Here is a 27,763-nt window from a genome sequence, read left to right as displayed (position 1 = left end):
AAGTGACGGGGGGGAGGGGGGAGACAAGCTGAATAGTTCCAGCTAATCTGTGTCCACACTGGAACTAGAATAGTTGTGGCTGAAATGGTTCAGACTGTTGGCCCTATTGAAATGGTTCAGACTGTTGGCACTATTGGCCCTATTGAAGCATAGTATACTGGAGATGGTGAGATTTTGGGGAATCTACCTGTAAAATGTAGGAATTCTGCATGAGATTTTGAACTGTTTTGAACTCAGATTTTGGCCATACTAGACTCCATTTTGGATATGGGTCTCAAGCAGTCTGGAGTGGCTCATGAGTGTGAGTACCAACCTCATGGTATACTGCTAAGAAGAAAGGCACAGACACCAAGCTGAGATTTCACTAATCATGTATCAAGTGTGACTTCTGAAAGCATTATAACAGCCTTAACATGGAATCACAGACAATCCCTTTGGGTATTCTGATCTATTTTGCCACCCAGAGAAGCCTGTCTTTGATAGATGGTCCCTAAATCACAACAATATTCAGGTTACTCCTAGTCCCAAAGGACTATTCGCTTACCCCAGGTCAAGTGCACCTTTTATCTCTCACCAAAGACAATGCTTGTAGCCAATCCTATAATTAAAGATCTTTTAACTGGGAAAAAGAAATGAGTTATTTATAAGGTTTAAAGCAGGTGAACATACATGCACATACAGATGAGTTGGTCTTAGGTTTCAAAAAGTAATAGAAGCTGCTGTATGTCCTTCAGGTCTAACCCTAGCTAAACAACTGGGGATCCCTTGTTTATGCTTAGAAATCTTGTCCATGCCCTGAATTCCAAGCAGGACAGGGATTTTTATTCCCTTCCCGCAGAGCTCAAGATGATGGGATGAATGTTTATCTCGTCTTTATTGGTATTGAGGGAGAAATCAATGATGTCTTTTGTCCATTGATGTGCCACAATGGCTTGTCTGATGTTTACAGGCTTTCTTTTGTTGGGCAGGAGATGACACCTCTTGTGGTAAACTAGTATTTCCCACTTGATAGTTCTTTCCTCACTGTGAATGTATAGTTTTAGAGCAAACACTTATATGTTATAAAGGTAAATATTTGGTACAGAGGTTTATAAGCAAGCTTAATACATGCAGCATCCTACAAGCATTCCCTAAAAACTAGGGCAACCATATTTCCCTATGCTGAATACATGGCACCTAGTAAAATTACTTGTATTTGGGCAACTTCAGTGGCAATCAATCAGAACTATGCAGTACAAACTTTCAAATTAACATCAAGGTGACTGAGCCCCAGTTAAAAAGGATCCAACTACACAGTATTTCTTTTTATTTACCTTCTTATCTTTAAGGCTTTAGGCTCACAGGGGGAGGACATGGACGGGGACTCTCTCTCTCTCTCTCCCTACCTACCTACCTACCTCGCTTACACAGGGGGAGGTGACTGACCCTCCCTGCCAAGCACTCCACCCTCCATGCCTGGGCCCCCTGGATGCCGTGCCTTCCTGAGGCAACGCATGTGGGGGTATGCAGGTATGCCTGCTCCCCCCACCCCAATTTCTGACAGGGTTTACACCAGAATGTGGCCAGCAGCAGCAGCCTTTCAACATTGCAGGAGGGAAGGTACCCCTGCTTCCAGCTGCAGAGGGGCAAGGGATGACCTGGCCTGTGTCTTTGCAGAGCTCTTCTCTTCTCTTCTCCTCCCCTGCCACCCCTCCAGCTGTGCAGGCAGGAAGAGACAAGCCGCTGCACCCACTGATAGCCAAGCTCCCTGCGCCAGCTCTCCTCCTCCTCCCCTGAGCGCGCCATGTCCCTGCTTCTCCTCCCAGGTTTGCTGCCACAAAACAGCTGTTTTGCAGTGTAACAAGCTGAGGTAGGTGGGGGGAGGAGCGGAAATGCAGTGGGCTCAGGGGAGAGGTGGGGAAGGGGCGGGGATTTGGGGAAGGAGTCCAATGGGGCAGGAAGGGGGCAGAGTTGGGGTTGGGACTTCGGGGCAGGACAGGGCTGGAAGAGGTGGAGTTGGGGGCGGGTAGGTGCCAGCATCCACCAGCGCCAGGAGAAGTTGGCGCCTATGATTGCAGGGGCTTCAGTGAACCAGGCCAGAGAGGTAGCTCAGTAGAGGGGGAGCAGCCCCATGCTCCCAGGGGGGAGTGGGTGAAGAGGGTGCTAAGCCCCTGCCCCGGGGCTGGCTGCTGTGGAGCCTGCAGGTTCAGGGCAGGAACAGGCTGGAAATTACTTTGCCCCAACAGCGCCCCTCCCCCCCGCCCCCCTTGACACATACACACTCCAGAGTTTAGCTGATGGGCAGAGAGCCTACCCCATGCCAGCACTGTGTGAGGCTTTGACACACGTGGGGCTCTGCTCCTCCTGGCCAGTCCCCTGGGCCAGAGGGTCTTGGGCTTTCCCTGGGGGCCAGCCCAGCCAGATGCAGAGGGGGAAGGAAGGAGCCTGCTGGTGAGCCAAGCACTCCGAGCAGGGGTGGTTCTCTGCACGGCACTGGGAATGAGACGTGCACTGCTGGGGGTGATATGGAGGAGCAGCAGCGTTCGGGAGGAGGGGTGAAGGGGCAAAGCAGAGAGAGAGAGGATAGCAGGAGGGGGGGCACATAAAGAACCAGTGGGTCGAGTATAGGTGACATGTAACAGGCCACTGCCTGGTGCCTGCTGGCACTCAGTAGCTATTGTGGCTCAGTGTGCAGCCAGTGCTGGCCAAAAACAGGATGGGGAGCAGGGCCCTGCTGGATGAGAGCTGGCATACAGTGGGAGCTGCACTGATTGGACTAGCGGGGGGGGGAGCAGCCAACCCCATCTGCTGCATCTTTACCCCATCACCAACCTTGCACCCCGCCATCGTCTGCCACCCACTCACTCACTGCTGGTGGGTGAGCAGCTGGTGAGCAAGGATCTGGCCTGCAGTAGGACTTGCTGGTACTGATGGGGGGGACGGACAGAAAATACAGGACAATTTGCCAGTTTAAGAAAGTCAGAACCCCTGCAGGAGGGCTTTAATACAGGACTCCCCCCCTTTAAAAATGGGACATCTGGTCACCCTGATAAAGACTAAACACATTCTTAACTCTAATATCTATCTTACCAATACTAACACACAGGGGAGCCAGACAGGCCTCCAGCTAGGCATTTGTCAGTGTTCATTTGAAGCCTAGGGGCCTTGGCATGAGCTGATGTCTGGTCTGGCAGCATCACTATTGGTTTCTTTACTTTTGTCCTGTTGAACTAGATTTCCAAAGGCTAGTGGAAAAGGGATAACGAGAGAGGAGTTGATTTAAATGTATTGCCACTGAAATATAATTTGTTGGCCAAAATTTCTCTCCCCCAATAAACCAGTTCTCCTGGTTCAGAGCCAACTTGCTTAGCAACAGTCACCTGGTAAGCAGTAGGGTCACCTGGTCTGTCTGGGATCACCTGTGGAGGCTGACCAGGGACTTGTTTGTAAGGGGCAGAAGCTACTCTATTTAGTCAAAAGCCATTTTTTACCAGTTTGAGACGAGGGAAACAGCGGCAGGGAGAGGGGGACCCTGCCTGAACCGTCTCCCAAAGGGAAGGATGAGCTAGTCAGAGGAAATGTATGTAGGGTTTATTTTGTAGAGACCTGTATCTTTCTCATGCTGTTAAAGAGCAATGCTGTGTTCAAGTCTGTATATGCTACATCTACTGTGTTTCCTCCTGAGAAACTTAAACTGTAACTTAGAAGGCTCTCACCTTCGATAGGAGTCTGGGATAATGGTTATTTAAGTTACTGAGGTACCTTGAGGGGGTTCAGCGCTGGACCTGGGGGCCAGTGCTTAGGGCCTCACTTCCATCAAGGGTAACAGATTGAGAGTGGTGTCTAGGAAATGTGCCAGAGAGAGCTGGGGAGGAAGCAGTGCTGCAGCCCACTGAAATCTAGGGAAGCTTAAAAGATGCAGGGATCGAGAAGTGGGATTCCCCTCACAGCTGTCTGGTTGATAACAGTCATAGGGACCAGATCTGTGACCTTTTCAAGCATGCCACATCTGAAGTATTACATGTGGCCACAATGTTTTACAGTTCTAATCTAGAGGGAATAGATAATATTTAACATAACAGACTTCTAGCGTGGACAAGGCATGACATTCTATTAACTTGTCATAGGATAATCATGCTAAAATACAAATTCTAACCTCATCCAAAGTAGACATGCTTAGTATATGGCAGCAGGCTACTTCGCTTTTCACTATTCCCTGAGCTGAAAGCAGTAGCGTTACCTCTTGTGTTTGTAGTTCTTTTTCATGGTTGAGATTTCAGTGTGGTTGAAGAGGTGTTCCACTTCCTTTAAATGTGGAGGTGTCAGAAATCTCAGTGATACTCAAATGTTTGAAAAGTATTTTGAAGACTAAAGCCTATCAATAGGAGTACAGCCATTCTAGAAATGGCCAAATGGTATGATCTCTGTTCTTAATGACCTTAATGATTAATTTGTTAAATAACTTTCTGGGAGAACACTGAATTAAGTAATAGCTGCTTGAAATTTTGTGGTACGAGAAGATGGCCTGCCTTGGAAACACCCATTGTAAGAGTAATGTGGGAAAATTAATCTGAAACTCATGATTAAATTTCAGGGTTCCTTGGAGATAACGCAGAGCACAGAAGATGATCCTCTACTTGATGCACCACTTCTTCCACCTCATGCATTACATTCCCAACTGAGACCGAGATTCCATGCTATTCCTACAGTCTTGATTGCCAACTTTCTGTTGCTTATACATGTAAGTTTTGGGAAGAATCATCATTTTTTTTTTTTTTTAATTTATTAGCTTGGCTATGAGCAAATAATGGGAAATTCTGGTTCTCCAGCTGTGATGTATTGGATCTAAAGCCGGGATTGTGGGGACAGCGAGAAATAACTTGTGTTGCATACTCCTCTTGCCTTGTATCTTAAACATTCCATCCCAACACTGCAAACTTTCCACTCACATGGATATGGCAGGTAATCTTTAATCTAGTCCAATAAGAAGTCACTTGGTTTTAGTGAATTGGATAATGTCAGTGCTACAAAATGACATTTAAATTAGGATGTTGCCTCAGGACCAAGAAAACGTTCCTGTACTTAAACTTGTGTAGAGTTGATTTAAAAGATTTAGTAATTCATATTAAACACTAATCCAATCTACATTTTTGACTTGCTTCTTCACTACTTCTAGTAAATTTAGCCTTGTCTGTACTCAGCTGGTGCCTGGTAAAGATTCCTGAGTTGTCCTAGCCCACCTTCCATCTGCTCAGGTTAGGAAAAAAGTCTTAGGCCTCCTATGTAAGGAAACTTGGACTGATGTAACTGCATCAGTATGTTTAACAGAATTTGGGTAGCTCTAATGTGGACAGTGCATTAATGTCACATCTGTAGCGCTCCTTCCTTTTTTTGTTTTAAAGGCTCAGTCTACATACAAACTGTATCAACTAAACCAGTTTCCTAAAATGGACTTCACTAGATTTGAGCAACCCCCTTGTGTGGAGACTCTTAAACCAATGTAAGAGTGCATAATATCAATTTAGAAATCAATGTAGTTGGTGTAACTTCTGTATGTAGACAAACCCTAAACTCACTGCATGTTGGTAATTAGAAACATTTAAAATATGGCTTCTGTCTGTCAAGCTTTAGCTAGTGTTCTCAAGCACAGCTCCATCTGAATTTTTCTCACCATCCCTTTCTCACACCGCCCAGATAGTCATCACTTGGGACAGAGGTCTTCTCAAGCTGTGGGGAGAATGGCAGGAGCCTACCATGGATGGCAAGGGTTTTGGGGAAAATGGTGGCAAGCAAATGAGTGTCTTAAAGATCATATCTTCAGGGCAGGAGGGAATAGGGAACATTCATTCCCCAGTAACTTGTACATGTAGCTCTTAAGCTGCTAAAGAGCAGTTTGGGGTGCAGAAAAGGCCGGGGGCGTGTAGGGAGGGGAAAAGGAAGGAACACTCAATCAACTGGTGGTCTGAGGGAGTCCTGCTACTCAAAACCAGATGTCCAGAATGCATTCCCTCCTGTCAAAGTCCTCTTGAAATCAGTGTTCACAAATGTGCATGCTGAAAACCTCAGACTTACTCTCTTTGCAACCTTCTTTTTGTTTTCCAGAGACTCCAGCTCCATTTTCATCTTAACTTTCCCTTACTCAGTTTTGGGGTATGTCAAATTGATCGGATGACTTTCTGGAATATTGATCTATTTTACTCCATTACCATATTATCCAAGCACTTGACAATTTTTAATGCATTTGTCCTTGCAGCATTCCTGTGAAATAGGGAAGTGCTATTCTCCCCTTCTCACAGATGGGGAACTGAGCCACAAAGTGACTTTCTAAATGTCACACAGGAAGTTTGTGGCACAGCAGGGAATCAAACCCAGATCCTCATCACCATAAACATTAGGCTAACCTTCCCTCTCCAGTCAATTCTGAGGATGTACGCACTGCATAATATTTGCTCAGTTTCCATCTTAATCCTGGTCATTTAAAATATACATACCTATAGTTCCATGTTGGAATACCTGAGAAACAGCAAAGGTATTAAAAACACAATTTAAGTAACTGGACAGAATAAAAATGACAGTGGCATTCTAAATTACATGACTAGTGGACAAGATACTTGGGTTGGGAGATGGAAAATCTGAATTTTTTTCACAGCTTTGTCACTGACAGGCTGTGTGACCTTGAGTAAATCACTTAATATTTCTATGTGCTTTTTAAAATCTGTAAAATGGCAATGAAACTTTTTTTAGTACTCCTGAAGTGTAAGGATGAATTTGGAAATGGAAGGATGAAGAGCTATGTTTAGGTAGTTTAGTTTAGGGCATATCTTTCTCAAACAGAAGCAGGGTGAGAAGTGATATCCACTCACCAGACATAAAAACAATTTCTGGCTGATCTCCATTTGAATGAGTGGATCCAGTTCAAGTGTTGCATAAAACAAAGTATTGTACTTGTCCAGAATTAATTACCTGGATTAGGGTAGTACAGATGTAGTTATTGGACACTTTTTTTTTTAATTAAATATCCCAGACAAAAATAGCTAGCTGCTATATCTACCTCCATGATTTCTAAACTGAAATCAGTTGGATTATAAACTTAAATTAACTCGTGGCACCATCCCTTAAAAAAAATGGGAATCCTTAATGGTGAGGTTTTTGGTGAGAAGGAAGACTTTAAATACCAAAAATTTGCAGAAGTATGTCCTGTTAGTTCTCTGTATAAAATGCATGGGCTTATACTGTGGAGTATTATTGTAACCGGATATACACTACTGTTAGTTTGATATATGGAAGATATAAATCATGGGAGGGGGGAAAAAAACATGTAAGAGGCATTTACTTTCTTCTCTACAAACTTAAGATCACTCTGAAATGGACCTACTATTAAATGGCAGCTTAGTATTAGAAGTACTTGTGGATGAATGTTTGGAGAGCTTGGAGTCCAATGGTGTGTGTTTGGTCTCCTCAGAATTCAAAACACTCTTGTTTACGATTTTAGAAGATCAGGGAGGCTTAGAATCAAAACCTGTCTTTTTTTTTTTTTTTCCTTTGGGGGGGGGGCATTTAGTTTTGTAAGTGCCTAGGTATAAACTAAAACTAACCATGTTATCTCACAGGATAATTATATTTGAGCACTCTTGCGGGATTGTGGTCCGTTCTCCTACAGCAAGTTTACTGTTGACTGTGTTGACAATCCCATAAGAGGATAAGGCAGTAGAATAATAACTTAAACAAGGCTTAAATGCCTTCTTTTAACTAATCTATTTTTTTAAAAAGCCACTATACCTATCCTCTTCCGCTTTGTGAAAATAAATGCCTGAGTCACCAACTTAGTCTGCAAAAAAAATCTTGTAGACAGTACAAGGAAGGATGTTTGACTTTCCTTAATACCCTTGACTAAAAAGCCGTGTCCTCTTGTCTGATTCTTCAGCCGCTCAAGGCCTTGGGCCGCTAAGCTGCTTTCTGGTGGCTTTTTGCTTTTTTAAAAATAGGACTAATAACAGGACTGGAAGTTAGTGGTTACCTAAAGATCAACTGTCATGACCTGATTACATTCAATATGGGCAACCAGAGGACGGTCCCAAATGTATACCTGGTGTTTCAAAAGGGCTAGTTTCCCAAAGCTGAGGAAAATTATGAGCAACACTGATCTGGAGGAAAAATTTTGAAAAATGGGAGAGTCCTTTAAGAGTTTATTAGGTGGCCAAAAAGCCACAGCTTTGGTTAGAAGCGCATCCTGGTGCAGTGAAGGCAGCAATTATAAATGACAAAATCAATGTAGCACATGTAAAGAGAAATAGCAATTGACATAAACTAGAAATCATGAAATGTATAAAATAAGGGAAGCTAAAGGCATCTGGGAAAAATCCATCACTGGTAAGGCTGAGGACAATAAGTAATCTTAGTATTGTGTGCTAGGAACAAAAAAATCTAGGAATGTTGTTGGTCCATGAGTAGATGGAGGTGGTAAAATTATTAATGATGCAAAAAAGGCAGAACAAATATTTCAGTTCTGTATTCAGGAAGAAGATGCATGATATACTTATTGTACAAAGATGAAGTATCTTCTAGAACAGTGATCTCCAAAGATTTTTGGATTGTGCAACCCCACGGTGCTGCCAAAGAAAGAAGGAGGGAAGATCTGCCGCAGGTGTGACGTGAGGGGGGCAGGGCGGGGGGAGAGAAGACCTGCTGCAGGCATGCAGAGCCGCTGCTGAAGAAAAACAACGGTGGAGTGCTGTCTAGTGGCGCTCCTCCTTCTGCACACCCCCTGGGGTGTGTGCACCACACTGTGGAGACCACTGTTCTAGAAAACTGCATTAGGGATGATCTTTTTTTTTTTTTCCTTCCATTTGAACCAATCCAGAAAATAAGACACAGTAGTTAAATTTTGGTAATATTGCTTATATTTTAACTATTAACCTTAAGGTCTGTCTCCTCTCTTTCCCTTCTTTCACAGGTTGCTTTTGTTGTCTTAGTATTTTTAGCAGGTATATATTGTTCTTATGTAAACCCAAATGAGGACGAATGCCCCGGAAACTACACCAACCCACTTAAGGTGCAAAGTGTCATAATCATTGCAAAGGTAATTCTGTGGATTCTGCATGTTGTCTTTGAACGATATCTTCAGCATCATCACAGTAAAGTCAGATGCAGAGGATACCTCATGATCTACCGATCAACAAGACATCTTAAAAGACTGCCACTCCTTATACATTCTACAGGTGAGAGAAACCGATTTGCATTTTTCTTTTACCGATTCTGTATCAAAAAATACCGTGAACTGAACTACTTCATCTACGCTTTATGAACTCATAATTTTTAAGATTGTGGCACACTAGTTTGTTTGAGAGTGCTATGCTTAATAGTTAAATACAAACTTCCCTGCTCTTGCTTTTATTACTGTAGCAGCAGGCCAGAATTCAGCTGAGTTGAAATAGATTCAGAAATAGTAGCCATTGACTAGATGTCTTGTCCCATCAACTAAATCAAGTAGTCATAATGTCCTTGGAGCAAACATGTGCTGCATTTGGCTGCTAGTCATTTTGCCCTGTTTCTGACTGGTGGCTGATAAAATGCTGACTTGCATGCATCCACAGGGCCCCAGGAATGCTCTTGGCTGACTTTACTTTCTGAAGCCATTGTAGGCTTCATATAGTAATAAGAACCTGCACTACTTAGTCAGCGTGCCCACTTCTGAGCTTGAGTCTGCAGTCAAACTCCAGAATTTAAGAGAAAAGGGTGTTCAGGTTGGAGAAAAGCAGTCATGTAACATGCCCCATTAAAAAAAGGCTGGGGTGGGGAACAGTTATGTGGTCTACTCTAGGTCCTCATGAAACAGCACAGACTTTCTCATTTGCTTGTATGGAGAGATCATGTGCATTTGTGGAAAGTGTTTCCAAGGGGTGCATTCCATAACCGCAAAATGGAAGAAAAGGAAGTCTGAAGAGGTCTCATCCCCTTCACCATTTCCACATACTCCAACTTCTAATACGACTTAGACCATATGTACACTATAGCAGCACAGCTACAGCACTGCTTGTGCTCTGCTGTAGCATAGATGCTTCCTATATTGGAGATAATGAAGGAAACCCCTTCCACCAAGGTGGTAGCTAGGTTGATGGAAGAACTCTTCCGTCAGTCTAGCCATGTATACACCGGGGTTAGGTTGACCTAACTGTGACACACAAGGCATGATGGTTTTTCACAGCCCTAGTTAGGTTGATTCCTGATTTTTGAGTGTAGCCCAGGTCTAGGCTGCATGTTGCTGAAGTTTCAAGCAAAATAAAACTCCTTAATTTGCAGCAGGATTCATGTTACGAATGCTACTTCATCCCTACTTTTCCTGGGGAGAAGAGGATTCTTGGCAGCATTTTAACTCTGTACATTCTTTAGTTTTACTTTTTCTTCCTAGTGGCAGCAAGCATAGGAGGTGTTTAACGAGCAGCAGCTGTCCAGCTTTTTCCAGAAACTGAACTTAATTCTTGTCTAAAATCATATCATGGTCATGGCTCTTTTTTAATAGGGGGCCTTTTTATTGGAAGGCAGTGATTGTGGAGAGTACAATAAGCTGAGTACATAGTGTGCTTCAGATCGCTGAAATGGAAACTTCTCTCAATTATTTTGTGTGTGTGTGTGGTCTTGCAGTTTGATGTACTGATTTCCTTATGTTCGTTAAACTATGTCCCTTTTGCAAGCTTAGGGCTTCTAGTATATGTAATGGTTAAAATTCCAAGTGTGTAAACACCCAAGCGAAACTTCCTTGTTGGGGGTGAGGGTCAACTTCCCTCAAACACTACTGAGAAGTGAAGGTGGAAATTAAATGGGATGCCACATTTCATAAAGTGGCAAATTTGGCCTTGACAGTTCAGTCATCCAACACAGTATCCTGTTCCTGCTCTGCTTTAAAGCAGTATATGAGTTCTAAACCTACCTCACAGCTGACATGTCTTATGTTCCCTAGAATATTGTAAAAACTCTACAGCACAAAAGAAGGACATGGTACCTACTCTGAAGAACTTAATTTATTATTTTATATCTGACGCAAGAAGTGCATGGGGAGGGGAATGATGACAAATGGGAGGAGAATGGGAATTCAAATATCTCTTCTGCCTGCTCTGAATTAAATGACGCTAGTGCCTTGGTGGACTACTACACTGATGTACTGAAAGGTCAAATATTAGACAATAGGTATAACATTCTTGTCAATCAGTGATGACATTACTGATTCATTGTATATCTTAGCTGTCACTGAATTTTGTGCATTTGCTTGAAGGCTTCAAGAACTATAGAATGAAGCATTCTAGTCCTGTAGGACTTAAGTTTCACAAATAACTGTAGTTATAAACACTTGTCTCTTTCTTACTCTTGTGTGATTTAAATTGCATACCAGTCATGTTTTTCCATTCCATAGCTATAATCCATCTAGCCTAACAAACAAGAGTCCACTGGGATGTAGGTATTGGAGGAGGGAATTTTTGAGCCATTTTTGGTTATTAGCTAGACTAAAACACGTAAATGTCATGTCTGTTTTTTCTTTTAAGGAAATGCAGCCCTGCTTCTGATACTGTCAGCTCAGCATTCCTTTCCTAACTACAGTAAAAAGTATCTCTACCTTATCCTTGGAGTCTTGTGTCTGGAGCTGATTTCTTCTTTGACATGCATAGTCATTTACACAGGTAAAAATTGTAATTATTGCCTTGTTGCGTGGCCTCCTTACAATAGCTACTAAACTCTATTTTCTCAGCATAGTACAATAATTTTTGGCACCAGAAGACTTGTTTTACAATCATAGCTGCAAACTGGCTTCTCAGTATCTGTACACATTGCAGACAATCAGATGTTCTTGTTTAAAACAAACTGGGAAGTCATTTGGCAACATTTGGCTTAAACGCTAAATATTGCCAGATAAAAACTAGGCTAGTTGTTGGAGTTTAAGGCACTGTCCCATGAAGTTAGTGATGTAGTGAAACTGCAGTAATTAAAATAGAAGTAAATGTCTAGCACAGATTGCTAGTGTGCTTTCATGACAGTTTCGTCAGACAGATATGCTCAATGTTTTTGTTTTTTGTTTTTAACTGTGACTCAAAGAACTAATCTTCTTCTTGCCTCGTCAAAACTACTTTCCTTTGGCATGTGGAACTTAAATGTTTCAGCTGGTTTATGGCATGTCTCAATCTTCAAACTTGCAATTTCCTTCCAGTTCCTCTTCTCTCCCTCTTTCCCCAATCTTATCACATCTAGTATTTGTTGATGGTTAGTAGTTCTAAAGTGACACTCAGACTTTTGGAATCCCTACTTAGTTATATGAAGCAATATGTATCTCTAGCCCACGTTCACTAGAACACTAACAGCTAGTACAAAATAATTAATGTAGAATACTGTATAGCATTACTGACCTGATGGGTTTGGCCTAATCCTCCAGGACTATGTTTTGTTTGTTCTATTAAACCATCACAATAAAACTCAAATTTAGATGACGAGATTGCTTGTATGCCAGGCTGAAAGATCATAGGAGTGACCTAGACAACATGAAATAAACGTCTACTCCTGGCTGCCACTAGTAAGGAAAACAAAAGGTGTTAAATACCACAAACCCAGGTAAACTAGTGTTTTGATTTTTGAAACCAGAAATTAGGTCTCCTGCTCTTTAAGCTGAGAACATAATCTTATTTAACTTCCCCTCTTGAGCTGTTGCACATGGAGTCTTTATTGCTACAGTGAAATACACAGACTAATACTACAAAGTGATATCTATTTTTATATCTTGCTTTTAAACACCATGTAAATGTCATTGTTCTTTAACTCCTGGGAATCTTCATTTTCTTTACACTTTTTTTTTTTTAATCGGAGGGGTACTGATTGGTTTTATTTAAAGACATAGTAGGCTTTCATCAACTGTACTTACTTCTTAATGGGCTGATGTAGACAGCTTAGTGTGAAGTGAGACGACCAGTAGACTTCAGGGCAGCTCAGTTCCTGCTGGTGTCTCCTACACCACAAAATGAACGCTGACTGAAGTATCAGGTGGCTGCTAGTAGCTCAGCAAAATTACTGCGGTAGTGGAATTCAAGTTCTGGGGTCCTCTAGTTAGAAAGGAGACCAATTACAAAACTTAAAGTGAAGTGTTGACAAAAGAAGGGAAGGGATGAAAAGAGGTTGAGTTGAAAAGAGGAACAAAGTAGTTTCGGGGAGGGGAGAGGAAACAGCTGCTGTAACATTATGCTGCTGATTCTCATGGGACAATGCTGAAAGCCAAAGCAACTTCTAGATAGCCAGTGTTTGTCAGTAACTGACCCATAAGGTGTCTCAACTTAAAACTCTAGGAGAAACTTCATGACTAGAGAAAAGCCTAGTTAGTGACTTGCTATAAAGTTGCAGAGTGTAGTTTATTTCCCAGTGTAATGGTACTCTACCAAAATCTATAAAAGCTTTGAATACAACAGTTTCAAGATCTGACTTGTCTATTTTCTTTTTAACTTGTGCTTGTAATAGTATTGAGACTATCTCAAGAAATGAAGCCTCAAATGTACCAGTCTACCTCCCTTGGCTATAATAGAGGCTCTGACACTAGAATTGTCTACATGGGGAATTTGACCAACATAGCTGCAGTAAAGTATTCCTGTATAGCTATGTTGGTATAATTTCCTCAGGTGGACACTATAGTCTGGAGTAAATGTGACTTTGGAAGTAGAGTAATTACTCCAAATAAAAATCACTTTAATAGCACTTTTATTTGCTCCAGTCGGTATCTTTTCCATTGTGGATATCTACTTTTAATAAGTGGATATTGTTGAAATAGTTTTCTCCATTTTCAGCATAGTAAAGTAAATAAAATATCCTAATGAAAAATAGTGAGAGTTGATTTAGTGGTGTGCTTTTAGCTAAACACCCCCCCGCCCCCAAAAGGCTGGAACATAGTTACAAAGACCTGCATCACAGAAACAGCCATCATCCACTGCCTTGAAAACTAAAGCACAGATAGTGCACTAGCAATAAGATTTCTACCACAAGCAGAATAACCCAGTGGGATGCCATTGCTCTCCCTCCATTACCCAACTTACACCTTTCATCCTGGGTATGGGGGAAGGGAAGGTAATGGAAACACCTTACAGGTTCTGTTCTCGTGGTGGTTGCCTCCACTCTGTTTTGATTTGGGCTTTCCACAATAGCACTTGTTTTTCCTAACTGTCTTCTGAACGGTCACATTCCTCAAACTTCTTCAAACTGCTCGATAGACCGAATAGTTTCTTACTGCAAATGTTACAATCTAAACAAAGTACTCCATTGCTTGCCTTGCTCACACTGATATTCAAAGAGCAAAGAATTAGGTATTTCTTTCTCAGCCTTGATCTCTTGTCCTATTTTAACTGGATAAACAACCAAGAAAATGTTGGTCTCCATACTAGTGTTTGAAGCTGAGCTTCATTCTCTAAACCTGCATGCGCCTTTAAACAAATATTCATTGAAACGGAGCTTCACACCCCTTTAAAAGATGAGGAGGCTCTGTAATCCCATCTAATTGATGTCGGTTCAAGATATACTGCAAATTGGTAAAGGAAGTGAGGGCTTTTTGGGTGGGGGGGGCAGGAGAGACTTAAATTGATACAGAACCACACATAGTGACTTCATGCACAAATTCTGTTAAAGGCCAAACTTCTGAAGTAAAACGAATTTGGGATGGGTTACAGCACTGAAAAGGCATAACCTAAATGGAGGGTCCATCCCACCATTTAGATCTTGGTATTTCTGACAGAGCACTACCTGAGTGTGAGCATTAAGGCTCTCTGGCAGGATGTTTGGTTTCTTATCGCAGAACTTGGAGCATTTTTCTCTCAAATGTTTGAAGTCCCCCTCCAAAACAAACACTTGCCTGGAATTCTTTCTAGTACACAGATGTCTGTTAAAGTATGTGGCTCTAAGATGAAAGCAGTGTTGATTAACATTTTTAAGTGAGTTTGAGGATAGGTCTATATTAGAAACTTTTGCCAGTATAGTAACATAGGCTGGAGGCATAATTTTCTTACAACAGGTGTATACCAGCAAATCCTCCTAGTGGAGTTACAGTTTATACCAGCATACAAATGTGTTTTGCCAGTACAGCTTTTCCCTCAAACGAGCATAAGCTAGTATAAACTGCATCTACACTAGGAGGATTTGGTGGCAAAACTGTACCAGTCACTATAGTTTCAAGTGTAGACCTGGCCTAAGGAACTCTGAAGTCTCTCAGGTTAGGTAATTCTCTTATGATAAACCACTTTTGGTAAGCTTTTCTCCCCTCCAGAAGTGTTATAGTTTAATCTGTTCTGATGTATTCTGCTTATTTGTTTTTAAACTAAAGTGTTTTCACTAACTCAGCTGAAAGATCATAAACAATCTCAAACAGGGTTGTGCCATATTTCCTCTTCTGGCACCAGAAAGTAAACTGTCTTGTTCTGGCTCACACATGTTAAAGAATGGGTAAGTAGATTTTGTATTGCTACCAAACCACTTGCACTGTCACTTGAAATAGTCCCACAACACTGGCTATGGATTCTCTTGCAATTGTCCTCAAAATATATTGGGGACTATACCAATTCCAAACATTCCCTGCCCTGAAGAGTTCACACGTTTTATTAAGTGCTCAACTTAATTTAGCTCTAATGGGGCATACAGTAACTAGACTAGCTAGTCCATAAATGTCTCTAGTTTACATCTTTTTGTGCTGTGGAGTTGCAGTGGGGGAACCTGTCCGCCAAGGCCTTGTCTAAACACACAAGCTGTACCACTTTAACTACGCTGGCAGAAAAATCACTTCCCCCTAACCAAAATAGCTACTTACTTGTCTGCAGTTTTATGGTAATTTCAGTCCTTAATTAGGTCACTGAATGAAATGGTGACAACTTACTGTCAATGCAGGGCTGATATAAAACATAGTGACACATAACTGAGACTTGATATCTGATGCTCCTGAGTTTAGCCTTGTAGCATGGGGAGGCCAGGGCATTAGAGGAAATTTCAAATCTATATTTAACTAAAATGAACTCTTCTTGGCTATTTTCTCTGCTCCTGGCAGCAATGGGAGGCATCTTATGATTTGTGTATATTGTCAGCAGAGATATATAATTATTTAAACTCTGCACGTATAATACTGCCAAATAAAAGACTAATATTCTCACAGACAAGTCATGTTGGAAATTCCTGGTATCTCCTTAAGCTGTTTTTGCCTGTGTAATACTGTGATAGATGTGATAATTTCCTAGCCTGACATGGCTAATCTCTTGAGGGTCTTGTTTTATTCTAGCAAAGTGACCTTTTAATAAACCCTACTGCATTCTTGACTGGTAAAGGACAATTTCTTCCATATAGAGTTAAGTGCCAAAGTAGCTTGACTCCTTTTCATAGATCCAGATTGTGATACCCTTCCTCATGTTAGGTAATGCCTTGCTCCAGATAGTCCCAGTTACCCTAACATTACTCCACAAGCAGCCCTACTAAAGTATCTGTCTGGCCTGTAATCAGTATATTTTCCTAATGGTCTACCTCTGTTCAGAGTGTAATCGTTCTAAGATCTACACATCCCCAGCTCCCATTGATTTCAAAGAGGCTTGAGGGTGCTTGGCACTTGCAAGATTGGGCCATATGTGAGGGATCAGAACAAAGCTTACTAGGCATGACAAATTCTACACTCTTCCTCTCAATTCCATATTATTCTATCCCCCAATTAAATATAATGAAGATGACCATTTGAAGGACTTATTTTTCCTTCCTCAGTGCCTTGAACTTAGAATAGGTTTTAAACTTCATTCACACACTTGAATGACCTGTCTCAGATAAAGTTTGAGGTAGAAGCAGACCACCCAGGGACAGTCTGGTTTGACTTTACAACTTGCTGAAACACTTCTGCCTTAATTACTCCTATGATCAGTCAGGCAACCTGCTTCTACATAGCAGGTGGCTTAGTAAAACTCTGAGGGGTGAGAGAGAAACATCCTTTCCTCGCTAGAGAGGCTGGAATAGAAGAGAATGGACCATTACATAAAGTAAGGTTTTAGGTATATCCTAGAGGATGTCACCCAAACTCTTATTTTAATGTCCCTTCTCTAACCAGAAATACACTGTGATACATCTCTAGCTTAACCAGGGTCTAGGTCCACACTAACCTGGATAGCCCAAAAAGGATCCGAGACTGGGACTCAGTTCACTTTCAAGGGGTAGTGTTTTCAAAAAGGTCTGTTACAATTATTAGCTTAGTTTTTAAAACTGAATGTTTAAAGTCATTTTGATATCTCTATACTTGAAACTGTATCTTAGTAGAGATTACACTTTCACATGCATTTGCATGATACTGCACTATTTGAGTTGCAGAACTGCTGTGGAATAGTATTAAAAATGTCTTTAAACTGTCATCGAAAAATTAGTATAAGTTATACATGCTTAATCATCATGGGGGACTATTCTTGCACTTGAACCAAATTGGCATTTGTAACCTAACTATTTCTGGATCTATTAGGAAGTATAGATTATGGACATGTTTTCAGTTTCCAACTGGCACCATTAATGGCAGTCTTGTCAGCAAACCGAGTGTGTATTGATTTTTAGGCATGAAGACTGACCTACCATGTTATCCCTGTAACTGGTCCTCTAAGGTCAGATTGAGGCATACTGACCCCAACTACACTACCCTTCCCTGTGTTTAAAAGTGATAGCAACTTCTAACAGTTGTTGCAGCCAATGTGAATAGGATAAAGTGCATCAAGAACTGAGTAAAACCTGCTTTTAGTTTAAAGCATATTCAGCATGGACTATGGTAATGGAGACTCATTTGAGTGGTGTCCTATAAATGCACACATGGGGTGCACAATCATAACTCTTCAGGAATTGACGCAGTCTGAGCAGGTAGTAAGTCCTTAAATAATGTGCATTAACAATACAGAGTGAACTGCCACACAAATATCAGGACTTTCATGGGGATTTTCTGAGATTTTAATATAGTTATTAGGACTGGTTGATCATAACTATACAGCACTCCCACATAAGAACTGTTGTATATGAGATTGGAATGCTGCAAATAGAAAAGGGAAATGATCACTAAAGATACAGACAATGTGGCTCCTAGCCTGCTCTCTAAAGAGGTGTTTTGTAAACTTGGCAGATTTGTACACAATTAAGCACAAGACAATACAGGCAGCAGAGAGCAAGCAAGTGAGTTTTGTCATCTTTTGTGGGGGGGGAAAGACACAGGAAGTTTTCTTTTTCAAAGAGCCTCTTATCACTTCAGGAAATGTAACATTCCCCACTGCTTGGGGCTCTCAAAGCTAGTGCAAGCTCCACAATTCTCAGGCATGCCCTTATGCAATTTTGAGCAGCAGGATCAAAGGAAAAAATGCCAATTCCTAATGTGTAACCTGACCCTCTTGTTGGGCTCCCTGGGTATCTCCCCACTGATACTTTTGAGGCAGGTTTGAACTCTGTGTAGGACTCTGAGTTGAGGAGATAGACCACGCTATTAAAAACTCTCCATTAACTACCTCTTTTTATTTCAGTGAAAATAAGCAATTTCAACAAGGCAAGGCCAAGGCCTGATATAATTGAAGAAGAAAAGATGTATGCTTACCCCAGTCACATTACTTCGGAGATTGGATTCAGGTAACCGCTTCAGTTAGTTTATTTGGGTAACTCTGTAAACACTTAGCATCAATTTCTGTACAGAATGGCATGTGGGACCTTAAAGCTATAAGGAAAAATAGAAAGGTGATATAAAAATGCCTTAATGGACTTCTGTAGCATTATGGCTGCTATATTATATTCACAAAAATCAGAAACTGTAAAGAGTCCCCCTCAGCAATGGTAACTTGGTAGAATACAAAAATACTTAATCATGAAAAGGGTATGTCATTTGCCTTAATTGGTACATAGGGGCCATGTGACAGTTATTGGTGAAATTTTATATGAATCTCTCCTATGATGTTCTAAACATAACTAGCTGTGCTTAGTCTCCTAACATAATTGGTTTTAAGCAGTCTGTGGAGAAATACTGATGTCTTGGATGTCATTTCAAATGTGTCTTTGTATAAACCAAGGAACTCTTGCCCAGAAAGTATTGGGTTGATAGCTGGGAGGGAAGTAAATTGGGTGCTCCTTGCTAGACAGTAAGAAGGACTTTTGCAGCTTGAGGTCAGGGATTTCTCTCTTAGGCTGGGGTCAGGAGTATCTAACAGCTAGTATGGGGTTAGAAGTAGAATTTCTCTCCAAATGTGGAAATATACAGATATATTGCATTTTTTTTGTTGGCAGAGGGTAGAGAGACCATGAATAAGCCTATTTGGAGAGACCATCATTCAGCCTGCTCATGTTAACCTGACAAACACCCTGATCCATGTACTTTTTTTGACTACTACATATTTCAGCAACTGGAATGTGTTTAAACGTTTGATCTATTCAAAGATTAGGGTACTGTTTTGGGGGAGTGGGGGGAACTACTGCTCCTTGCATCTAAGCTAGACTGCATGTGTACTAGATCTACTAGATCACATGCCCTGGTTCTCATGGGTGACTTTAATTTTCCTGATATCTGCTGGGGGAGCAATACAGCGGTGCATAGACAATCCAGGAAGTTTTTGGAAAGTGTAGGGGACAATTTCCTGGTGCAAGTGCTAGAGGAGCCAACTGGGGGGGAGCTTTTCTTGACCTGCTGCTCACAAACTGGGAAGAATTAGTAGGGGAAGCAAAAGTGGATGGGAATCTGGGAGGCAGTGACCATGAGTTGGTTGAGTTCAGGATCCTGACACAGGGAAGAAAGGTAAGCAGCAGGATACGGACCCTGGACTTCAGGAAAGCAGACTTTGACTCCCTCAGGGAATGGATGGGTAGGATCCCCTGGGGGATTAACATGAAGGGGAAAGGAGTCCAGGAGAGCTGGCTGTATTTCAAGGAATCCCTGTTGAGGTTACAGGGATAAACCATCCCGATGTGCCGAAAGAATAGTAAATATGGCAGGCGACCAGTTTGGCTTAACGGTGAAATCCTAGCGGATCTTAAGCATAAAAAAGAAGCTTACAAGAAGTGGAAGGTTGGACATATGACCAGGGAAGAGTATAAAAATATTGCTCGGGCATGTAGGAATGAAATTAGGAGGGCCAAATCGCACCTGGAGCTGCAGCTAGCGAGAGATGTTAAGAGTAACAAGAAGGGTTTCTTCAGGTATGTTGGCAACAAGAAGAAAGCCAAGGAAAGTGTGGGCCCCTTAATGAATGAGGGAGGCAACCTAGTGACAGAGGATGTGGAAAAAGCTAATGTATTCAGTGCTTTTTTTGCCTCTGTCTTCATGAACAAGGTCAGCTCCCAGACTGCTGCACTGGGCATCACAACATGGGGAATAGATGGCCAGCCCTCTGTGGAGAAAGAGGTGGTTAGGGACTATTTAGAAAAGCTGGACGTGGACAAGTCCATGGGGCCGGACAAGTTGTATCCAAGAGTGCTAAAGGAACTGGCGGCTGTGATTGCAGAGTCATTGGCCATTATCTTTGAAAACTCATGGCGAATGGGGGAAGTCCCGGATGACTGGAAAAAGGCTAATGTAGTGCCAATCTTTAAAAAAGGGAAGGAGGAGGATCCTGGGAACTACAGGCCAGTCAGCCTCACTTCAGTTCCTGGAAAAATCATGGAGCAGGTCCTCGAAGAATCAATCCTGAAGCACTTACATGAGAGGAAAGTGATCAGGAACAGTCAGCATGGATTCACCAAGGGACGGTCATGCCTGACTAATCTAATCGCCTTCTATGATGAGATTACTGGTTCTGTGGATGAAGGGAAAGCAGTGGATGTATTGTATCTTGACTTGAGCAAAGCTTTTGACACGGTCTCCCACAGTATTCTTGTCAGCAAGTTAAAGTAGTATCGGCTGGATGAATGCACTATAAGGTGGGTAGAAAGTTGGCTAGATTGTCGGGCTCAACGGGTAGTGATCAATGGCTCCATGTCTAGTTGGCAGCCGGTGTCAAGTGGAGTGCCCCAGGGGTCGGTCCTGGGGCCGGTTTTGTTCAATATCTTCATAAATGATCTGGAGGATGGTGTGGATTGCACTCTCAGCAAATTTGCGGATGATACTAAACTGGGAGGAGTGGTAGATACGCTGGAGGGCAGGGATAGGATACAGAGGGACCTAGACAAATTGGAGGATTGGGCCAAAAGAAATCTGATGAGGTTCAATAAGGATAAGTGCAGGGTCCTGCATTTAGGACGGAAGAACCCAAAGCACAGCTACAGACTAGGGACCGAATGGCTAGGCAGCAGTTCTGCAGAAAAGGACCTAGGGGTGACAGTGGACGAGAAGCTGGATATGAGTCAGCAGTGTGCCCTTGTTGCCAAGAAGGCCAATGGCATTTTGGGATGTATAAGTAGGGGCATAGCGAGCAGATCGAGGGACGTGATCTTCCCCCTCTATCCGACATTGGTGAGGCCTCATCTGGAGTACTGTGTCCAGTTTTGGGCCCCACACTACAAGAAGGATGTGGAAAAATTGGAAAGAGTCCAGCGAAGGGCAACAAAAATGATTAGGGGTCTGGAACACATGACTTATGAGGAGAGGCTGAGGGAGCTGGGATTGTTTAGCCTGCAGAAGAGAAGAATGAGGGGGGATTTGATAGCTGCTTTCAACTACCTGAGAGGTGGTTCCAGAGAGGATGGTTCTAGACTATTCTCAGTGGTGGAAGAGGACAGGACAAGGAGTAATGGAGGTTTAGGTTGGATATTAGGAAAAACTTTTTCACTAGGAGGGTGGTGAAACACTGGAATTCGTTACCTAGGGAGGTGGTGGAATCTCCTTCCTTAGAATTTTTAAGGTCAGGCTTGACAAAGCCCTGGCTGGGATGATTTAGTTGGGGATAGGCCCTGCTTTTGAGCAGGGGGTTGGACTAGATGACCTCCTGAGGTCCCTTCCAACCCTGATATTCTATGATTCTATGTATATCAAATCTGTGACTAAATACCCCATAGTGTGTGAAACACTAGCATGGAAGTAGTCTGTTGGTGTGGTGCTGAGAACACAGCAGAAAGATCTAACAGTTCTGCTAGTCAGTCTCTTCTGAACCTTTAATGTTCACAATTTCAAACTTCCATGCACTTTCTGGAGAAACTGATGTGTGACCCTCCCCCCAAATATACCTGAGCAGCACAGAAACCCAGGATGTAGGGAAGGTCTTCAGTTGTGTTGTCCTCTTATCACATTGGAGGGTGTGTGTGTGTGGGGGGGGGTGTATAGTACAATCTCTATAAGGGATCACAACCCTTATTGATTCAGCTCCCCTCTTGACTCATTCTCAAACATTCTGAGAACATTTCTGCACCACTTCATAGTAAGACCACCTGCGCTTAGCAAGAGACTTATTAACCCCTTGAATAAATTGTTTAAAGAGCAGGTCTACTGTGAAAAGTTCTGTAAAAGGAAGACAGAGATTAGAATTCCATGCTTTCTTGTTCTCTAGATCAGATGTCTCCTTAAGAATAACTTTGCAGGGCTGATAATCCAAGCTGGGATCTGAGAAGAGCTGTTTCCTTCCTTCTCATACTTGCCCAGTAGTAAAAGTCCTACAGGCCATATTTTGCCCTCAATAACTTGTGCAGCCCTGTTGGCTTAAGTGGGTTTGTACTGGTGTAACTGACAGGCCCTGGAACTGTAACTATTAAACAACTCTATTGATGTACAAGAAGAGAATGCAACTCTGGTTCTGTAGGGTTAACAAGAATACAGACTAGGGAAGCTTCTTAAACATGGCAACTTCTGTGCCAAGTTATTCTTCAGAGTAGAACTGCACTCTAGGACACATTGTATTGTACTCGGAAGTCAACTGAAGATTGTATTTGGGTCTATGTGGACAAGACTATATGCATGTTCAAACACCTGTTTCAAGCTTTATAAAAGCCTTAAATTTATTAGAGCATAAATTCTAGGATTTAAGTGTGACATGTTCCTCCTAATGTGTTCTTTGGAAATCCAAAGGATTTTTTTATTTAGAAATCCTCTCTAGGCCAACAAGAATGTAACTTCAGCCAGCATGTATGACTGTTACTCGTCTGAAAAAAGGTCATTGGGTGGCACTACTAGAACTAATTATAGTTAAGGTTGTACAACTTTCTCCATTAAAGACCCTGTTTTCAGTTGTATAACTACCAGACTTTTGCTGTTTGGGCTGAAATTCCAATTCAGCCACCTGCTTCTGAACTTTTGGAACATTTTCAGCAAACATGGTTCAGTAATCTTAAAGAGAGAATGTGGGAAAGAGTCATCTTATCCATGGCTTATTTGTAGGAATTGCATGGCTGACAAGCTGTAGCATCTCCATGCTCTGGAGGGACTCAAAACTTGGCATTTTACTGGGGTTTTGTTGGTGGGGATAATAATGCATACGCACAAGGAGCTGGGTTAAAGTTGAACCAGGTAACCTTACATCTGGCACTGGCTAATTCTAGAGTGCTTGACTTTGTAACTTTAAAGTTTAAATATAGTTCTTTTAATTATTAGCATAATGGTGTCAGTGCTGAGTTGCAAAGGAAAAACTGATCCAAGTAATCACTTATTATGGAGGATACTGCTTCTTGAAGTCTCCTGTGAACTATTTTCAGCTGCATCATACAAACAAGTGCTCTTTGTTATTAGTTTAACTGTAAATTGGAATGCATTTTTCTGGGGCCTAAGTGAGGCTAATGGGCTCTGGCAATGACTACTAAATTATAAACCTTCCTATCTATTCTTCTTGACTCTTTATGGTAAGTAACTTCTCAATTCAGGCTATAAGAAGAAGCCATTACAGCATTCTTTAGTACAAGAAAACTGGCTAAATTCTAGCCAACAGCCAAGCACTTTGCATTTGATACTTTTGCCTTTTTATAGAACCTTTTCTTAACATCAAGCCATGTAGTGTATTTAGATACGTGTTCTATTTTAGTTATGGTTTGATAGTCTTTGAAATGCCTCCAAATATATTGCTTATATCCAGAATAGAGTATCTCAGTGCAAGTACACTACATGGCTTGAAGCTTAAAAAGCTGTATGCAAACCAGAGCAAAGAGTAAGCCAGCTACAACAAAATGAAATGAACTTGTTTATGTACACTATTGAGGCACCAAATCTTTGAATGAGGAGTACAGCACTAGCAAACTTTAAGTTTATAGCTTTTACCAAAACTCTTCTGTTCAAATAACTTCTGAATATTATTGTAACGTTGTCTCGTTACCATGTTAAGTTTTAGCAGAAGATGTTTAACACTAAAGTTAAACTATATTTATTTGCCTGGAAGAGGACCTGTGTTTAATGGCTAACTCCCTACCCTTCCCCTCTGACCCTTTCCCCTTAGGATAATTCAGTTAAATTTGAGAGACCAGGTGGATTTTTAACCACTTTATTGAAAACCACAATAGAATCCAAAGGAATGCTTACTTTACTTTCTGTACGGCATCCTGGGATCAATTTCACTCCCTTCTGGGTGGCCTGGGCAGATGAACCTTCCTCTCTGTTCAGAGTCTGTCTCCTCTCCACACAGAGAAGCTTTTAACTTGAGAGATATAGAGTGGGGTTATGTTTGTGCCTTGTAATTGTCCTATGCATAGCCTTCCCAGACAGGTCCAACCACGGCTTCCCCTACTACCGAAAAATATGGAATTCAGACGTACTACAACATTAAACAAAACACATGGTAAAACAGCGATGGGATGAACATCGTAACTAGAAGGTAAAAGTGCCTTGACAAAAGGATCTAAGGGTGCTGCCTATATGGGGCCTCTCCAATCCCCTATCACCCACATAGTTTTGCTAAATGTTCAGATATTCCTCTTATGGCCCAAACTATTGTCTCACGGTAGGAAAGTAATCAAGAGGAACTAAACCAAAGTCATGAGAAGAGGTTTGTAGAACTATCATCAGTTAGTGCCAATCTCTTCTATGTGTAGTGATAAAAAGTTTGTAATATATTCCTTTAACATGAATTATGAATGACTTTCCTCCTTTTCTTATGTCTTCAAGGGAAAGCTCAGGTTTGGAAGAAATAGTTGAAAAGCAAGGAGATGTGATAGACTATCTCCAGCGACACAATGCCCTGCTCAGCAAGAAACTACTAGCACTAACATCACAGCAAATCAGAGGTTAGAAATATCCAGGAAGCTGCTGCTGCATTTCAAGAGGAATCCAAAGCAATGTAATTTGATTTGGAGGACATACAACACAACTTGATTACTGTCTCTAATGGAAGTAGTATAGCTCTCAAGTTGGAAGTATGCATTCATATTAGAAATGTAAAATCTGCAGCTGGAGATACTGACTAGTCTGAACAGACACTTTCTTTGAGGACGTTAACTTTTGCTGGGCTGAAGTTGGACCTGAGCTCCCTGACTAAACTTTGTTTTTACGTTGTTCAATTGAGATTTTTTTGCACAGCTGTAACAAACTCCAAACTACCGAAGTCTTCTGTGCTTCTAGAACCCAAACATTTGTTTTCCAGAATGAAACATTGCAAGGTATGGACCCTTCTGACTTTCTGGGTTCCTTATTGTAGAGGATAAGATGAAATCAAATATTGTAACATGCTATAACTGTGCTCCGTGTCTACCATGTTGAGTTTTTAAAGGCTATTTGTTTCAATATTCCCTAAACACACGTCCATAGTTGGAGTGGAAGAGTCTATAGAGTAAATTGAAGAGACTCCGTTTCTGGATCAGTGTCTTTTGCTGTTGTGGTGGGTTTTTTGTTTAGTTTTTTCCCTTTGACCTAAAAGGGGTAACTACACAAATGGGGAAATGAAGCAAAGATGAAGAATCAGGTGTCTGGTCTAAAACACATCCAAGTCTCTCCTTTGTATGCAGGAAAAGCAGGATTTCACTTCTCTAAGCATAGTATGAAAAACTAGGCTTGCAGACATTTGATCAAATTGATGGCTGATCAAGCATCTAAACAGAATTTCAGTGTAAAATGTCTAAATCTGATTTTTAGAGCTGTCCTAAGTATTTGTGGCTTTTTTGCTGAACTTTTTCCAAAAACTATAAATAGGAACTGTTCTGCATACCAAAAAGCATCAGCATTAAATATTTATATTCGGAGAGAGCTTTTTTTGTAAACTACTCTTTAAACTTGTTGTGTTGACACTTTAGTTCAATACATGAGAATTTACAGTGGTGTGTTTTTTCTTCCCCTTAGGATGGTGCACTGTTAAGTTAGAGTCTGTAAAAGGTGCTACTGTTGCAGTTACAATGATAGCGGCTTATACAGTTTGACGACCTTTCTCTAAAGTGTTGTCATTTTAACTCTGAAGCCAATGGGGGTCATACCATGAATGGGAATTGGATTAGAATTTTCGTTACTCAAAATGTCTGTAAACATCCACCTCTATGTACTTGGAGTGGATTCTCTAGAGAAGCTGGTCCTTAAGCCTGAACACCTGCCTGCTCAGGTGACAGTGGAGCATACCCAGACCACTCCCTGAAACTTGTGTTAAAAGCCAGAGAACCATTCTCTTCTGAGTTTCTGCCACCTTGTTTTCCAAACCTTACCCTACCCATTGTGTATCCTACTCGATATTTCATGGGGAGACAGGCTAGCCTCTGAGCAAAGTAGAAAGAATCTCAGTTTAATGCTGGGAGTGGTGGTCATCTCAGAACACCAAAGGAAAATTACCCCATTCTGTCTTGGTTCTGGGACACAACTTGGTGTCCAATTCTATTGTAATCACTCGGAGTAATGAATAACATACAGTTCTTGTAGTTGAGGGACAAAAGGAAAATTGGAGACTTGCTGCTATCTAACATTATTCTTTTCGCTATAGCTGTATTTTTTAAAATACAGCTGATTTTATACTGGATATTTGAGGGATATATGAATCTTTGTTTTTAGAACACTCGGGTTTTGATGTAACTGCATGTAACCATTTGTACATATATCTGTCTGAAAAGCTGAGAATGTGACTGAAGTTCATGCACAATAAATGCAACTAAGGAAAAGTTTAAAGCCTTTCATTACAATGATCATATCTACTTTTCAAATATTTAAAATGGGAATCTCTTAATTTAAGGATTTTGGACCAGTCTGGAAAAGCAAGACTTTTGGATATGGCATTTAATCTGTACTGCCAGATAGCAGCATTTAGATGGAGAAGGCACTTTCCTAAACTGCTGATCACAGTAAAACTCTGCAAAGAGGAAGAACAGGATCTACTTGTTTATGAATACTCCAGGTGCCTATGTTCTAAAGGTAACATGAGGAGGGCTAGTAAAAACTTCTTAAGAGCACCTCTCTCCAGCAAGTTCCTACAAAGGTGGTGGCAGCCTTATCTATCATGGATAAGTTCCTCTAAATTCCTGCTGCCCGGAAAAGAGTAAGTTTGGGTTAGCTTGATGCAGCTGGTTCCTACTGGAGCATCCCGCTGAAGCTAGCTTGTAGCAAAGTAGTAGGTAATAGCATCTTCACTCACTTGGCTGTTCTTAAAGCAAACTTCTCCACTGCATCAGTGGAAAAAGCTAATGGGCCGTGTGCAAGAGTAATACTTGGTACTAAGCCATGTGGGAAACCTGCCTAAGTGAGAGGATAGCCCAAGCAGAGCACCTCATGGCTTCTCTTACAGTGAATCCTCTAGCTCCACACCAATGGAGAAACTAAGATCTGAATGCAATGCTTGCAGACTAGAATCTAGCGCTTCTTCACAATCTCACTGGAACTAGGGCTTGGTCTAAACATGGAATTTATGTTGGTATAACTACATTGCTCAGGGGTGTGGAAAATCCACTCCTGGTCAACATAGTTACAGCGATCTAACTCCCGATGTAGTGC

General features: G+C 41.6%; 1 protein-coding gene across 1 annotated transcript in view; it reads left to right on the top strand.

Annotated features, from left to right (window-relative positions):
* The window catches only part of TMEM192 (transmembrane protein 192), a 39,031-nt gene extending 12,082 nt beyond the window's left edge, over positions 1-26,949 (top strand). The window contains exons 2-6 of the mRNA XM_084626293.1: positions 4,574-4,720; positions 8,933-9,197; positions 11,517-11,651; positions 18,498-18,600; positions 24,971-26,949. Of these exons, the coding sequence (XP_084482419.1) occupies positions 4,574-4,720; positions 8,933-9,197; positions 11,517-11,651; positions 18,498-18,600; positions 24,971-25,094 (774 nt within the window). The 3' untranslated portion in view covers positions 25,095-26,949. The remainder of the gene's footprint in view (positions 1-4,573; positions 4,721-8,932; positions 9,198-11,516; positions 11,652-18,497; positions 18,601-24,970) is intronic.
* Positions 26,950-27,763: the final 814 nt, after the last annotated feature.

Source organism: Lepidochelys olivacea (genome assembly GCF_965140295.1).
Source record: "Lepidochelys olivacea isolate rLepOli2 genome assembly, chromosome: 4".
In the NCBI taxonomy this organism is placed as follows: Eukaryota; Metazoa; Chordata; order Testudines; family Cheloniidae; genus Lepidochelys; species Lepidochelys olivacea.
The sequence above is the reverse complement of the archived record's forward strand: the minus strand, read 5'-3'. Positions and strand labels throughout refer to the sequence as shown.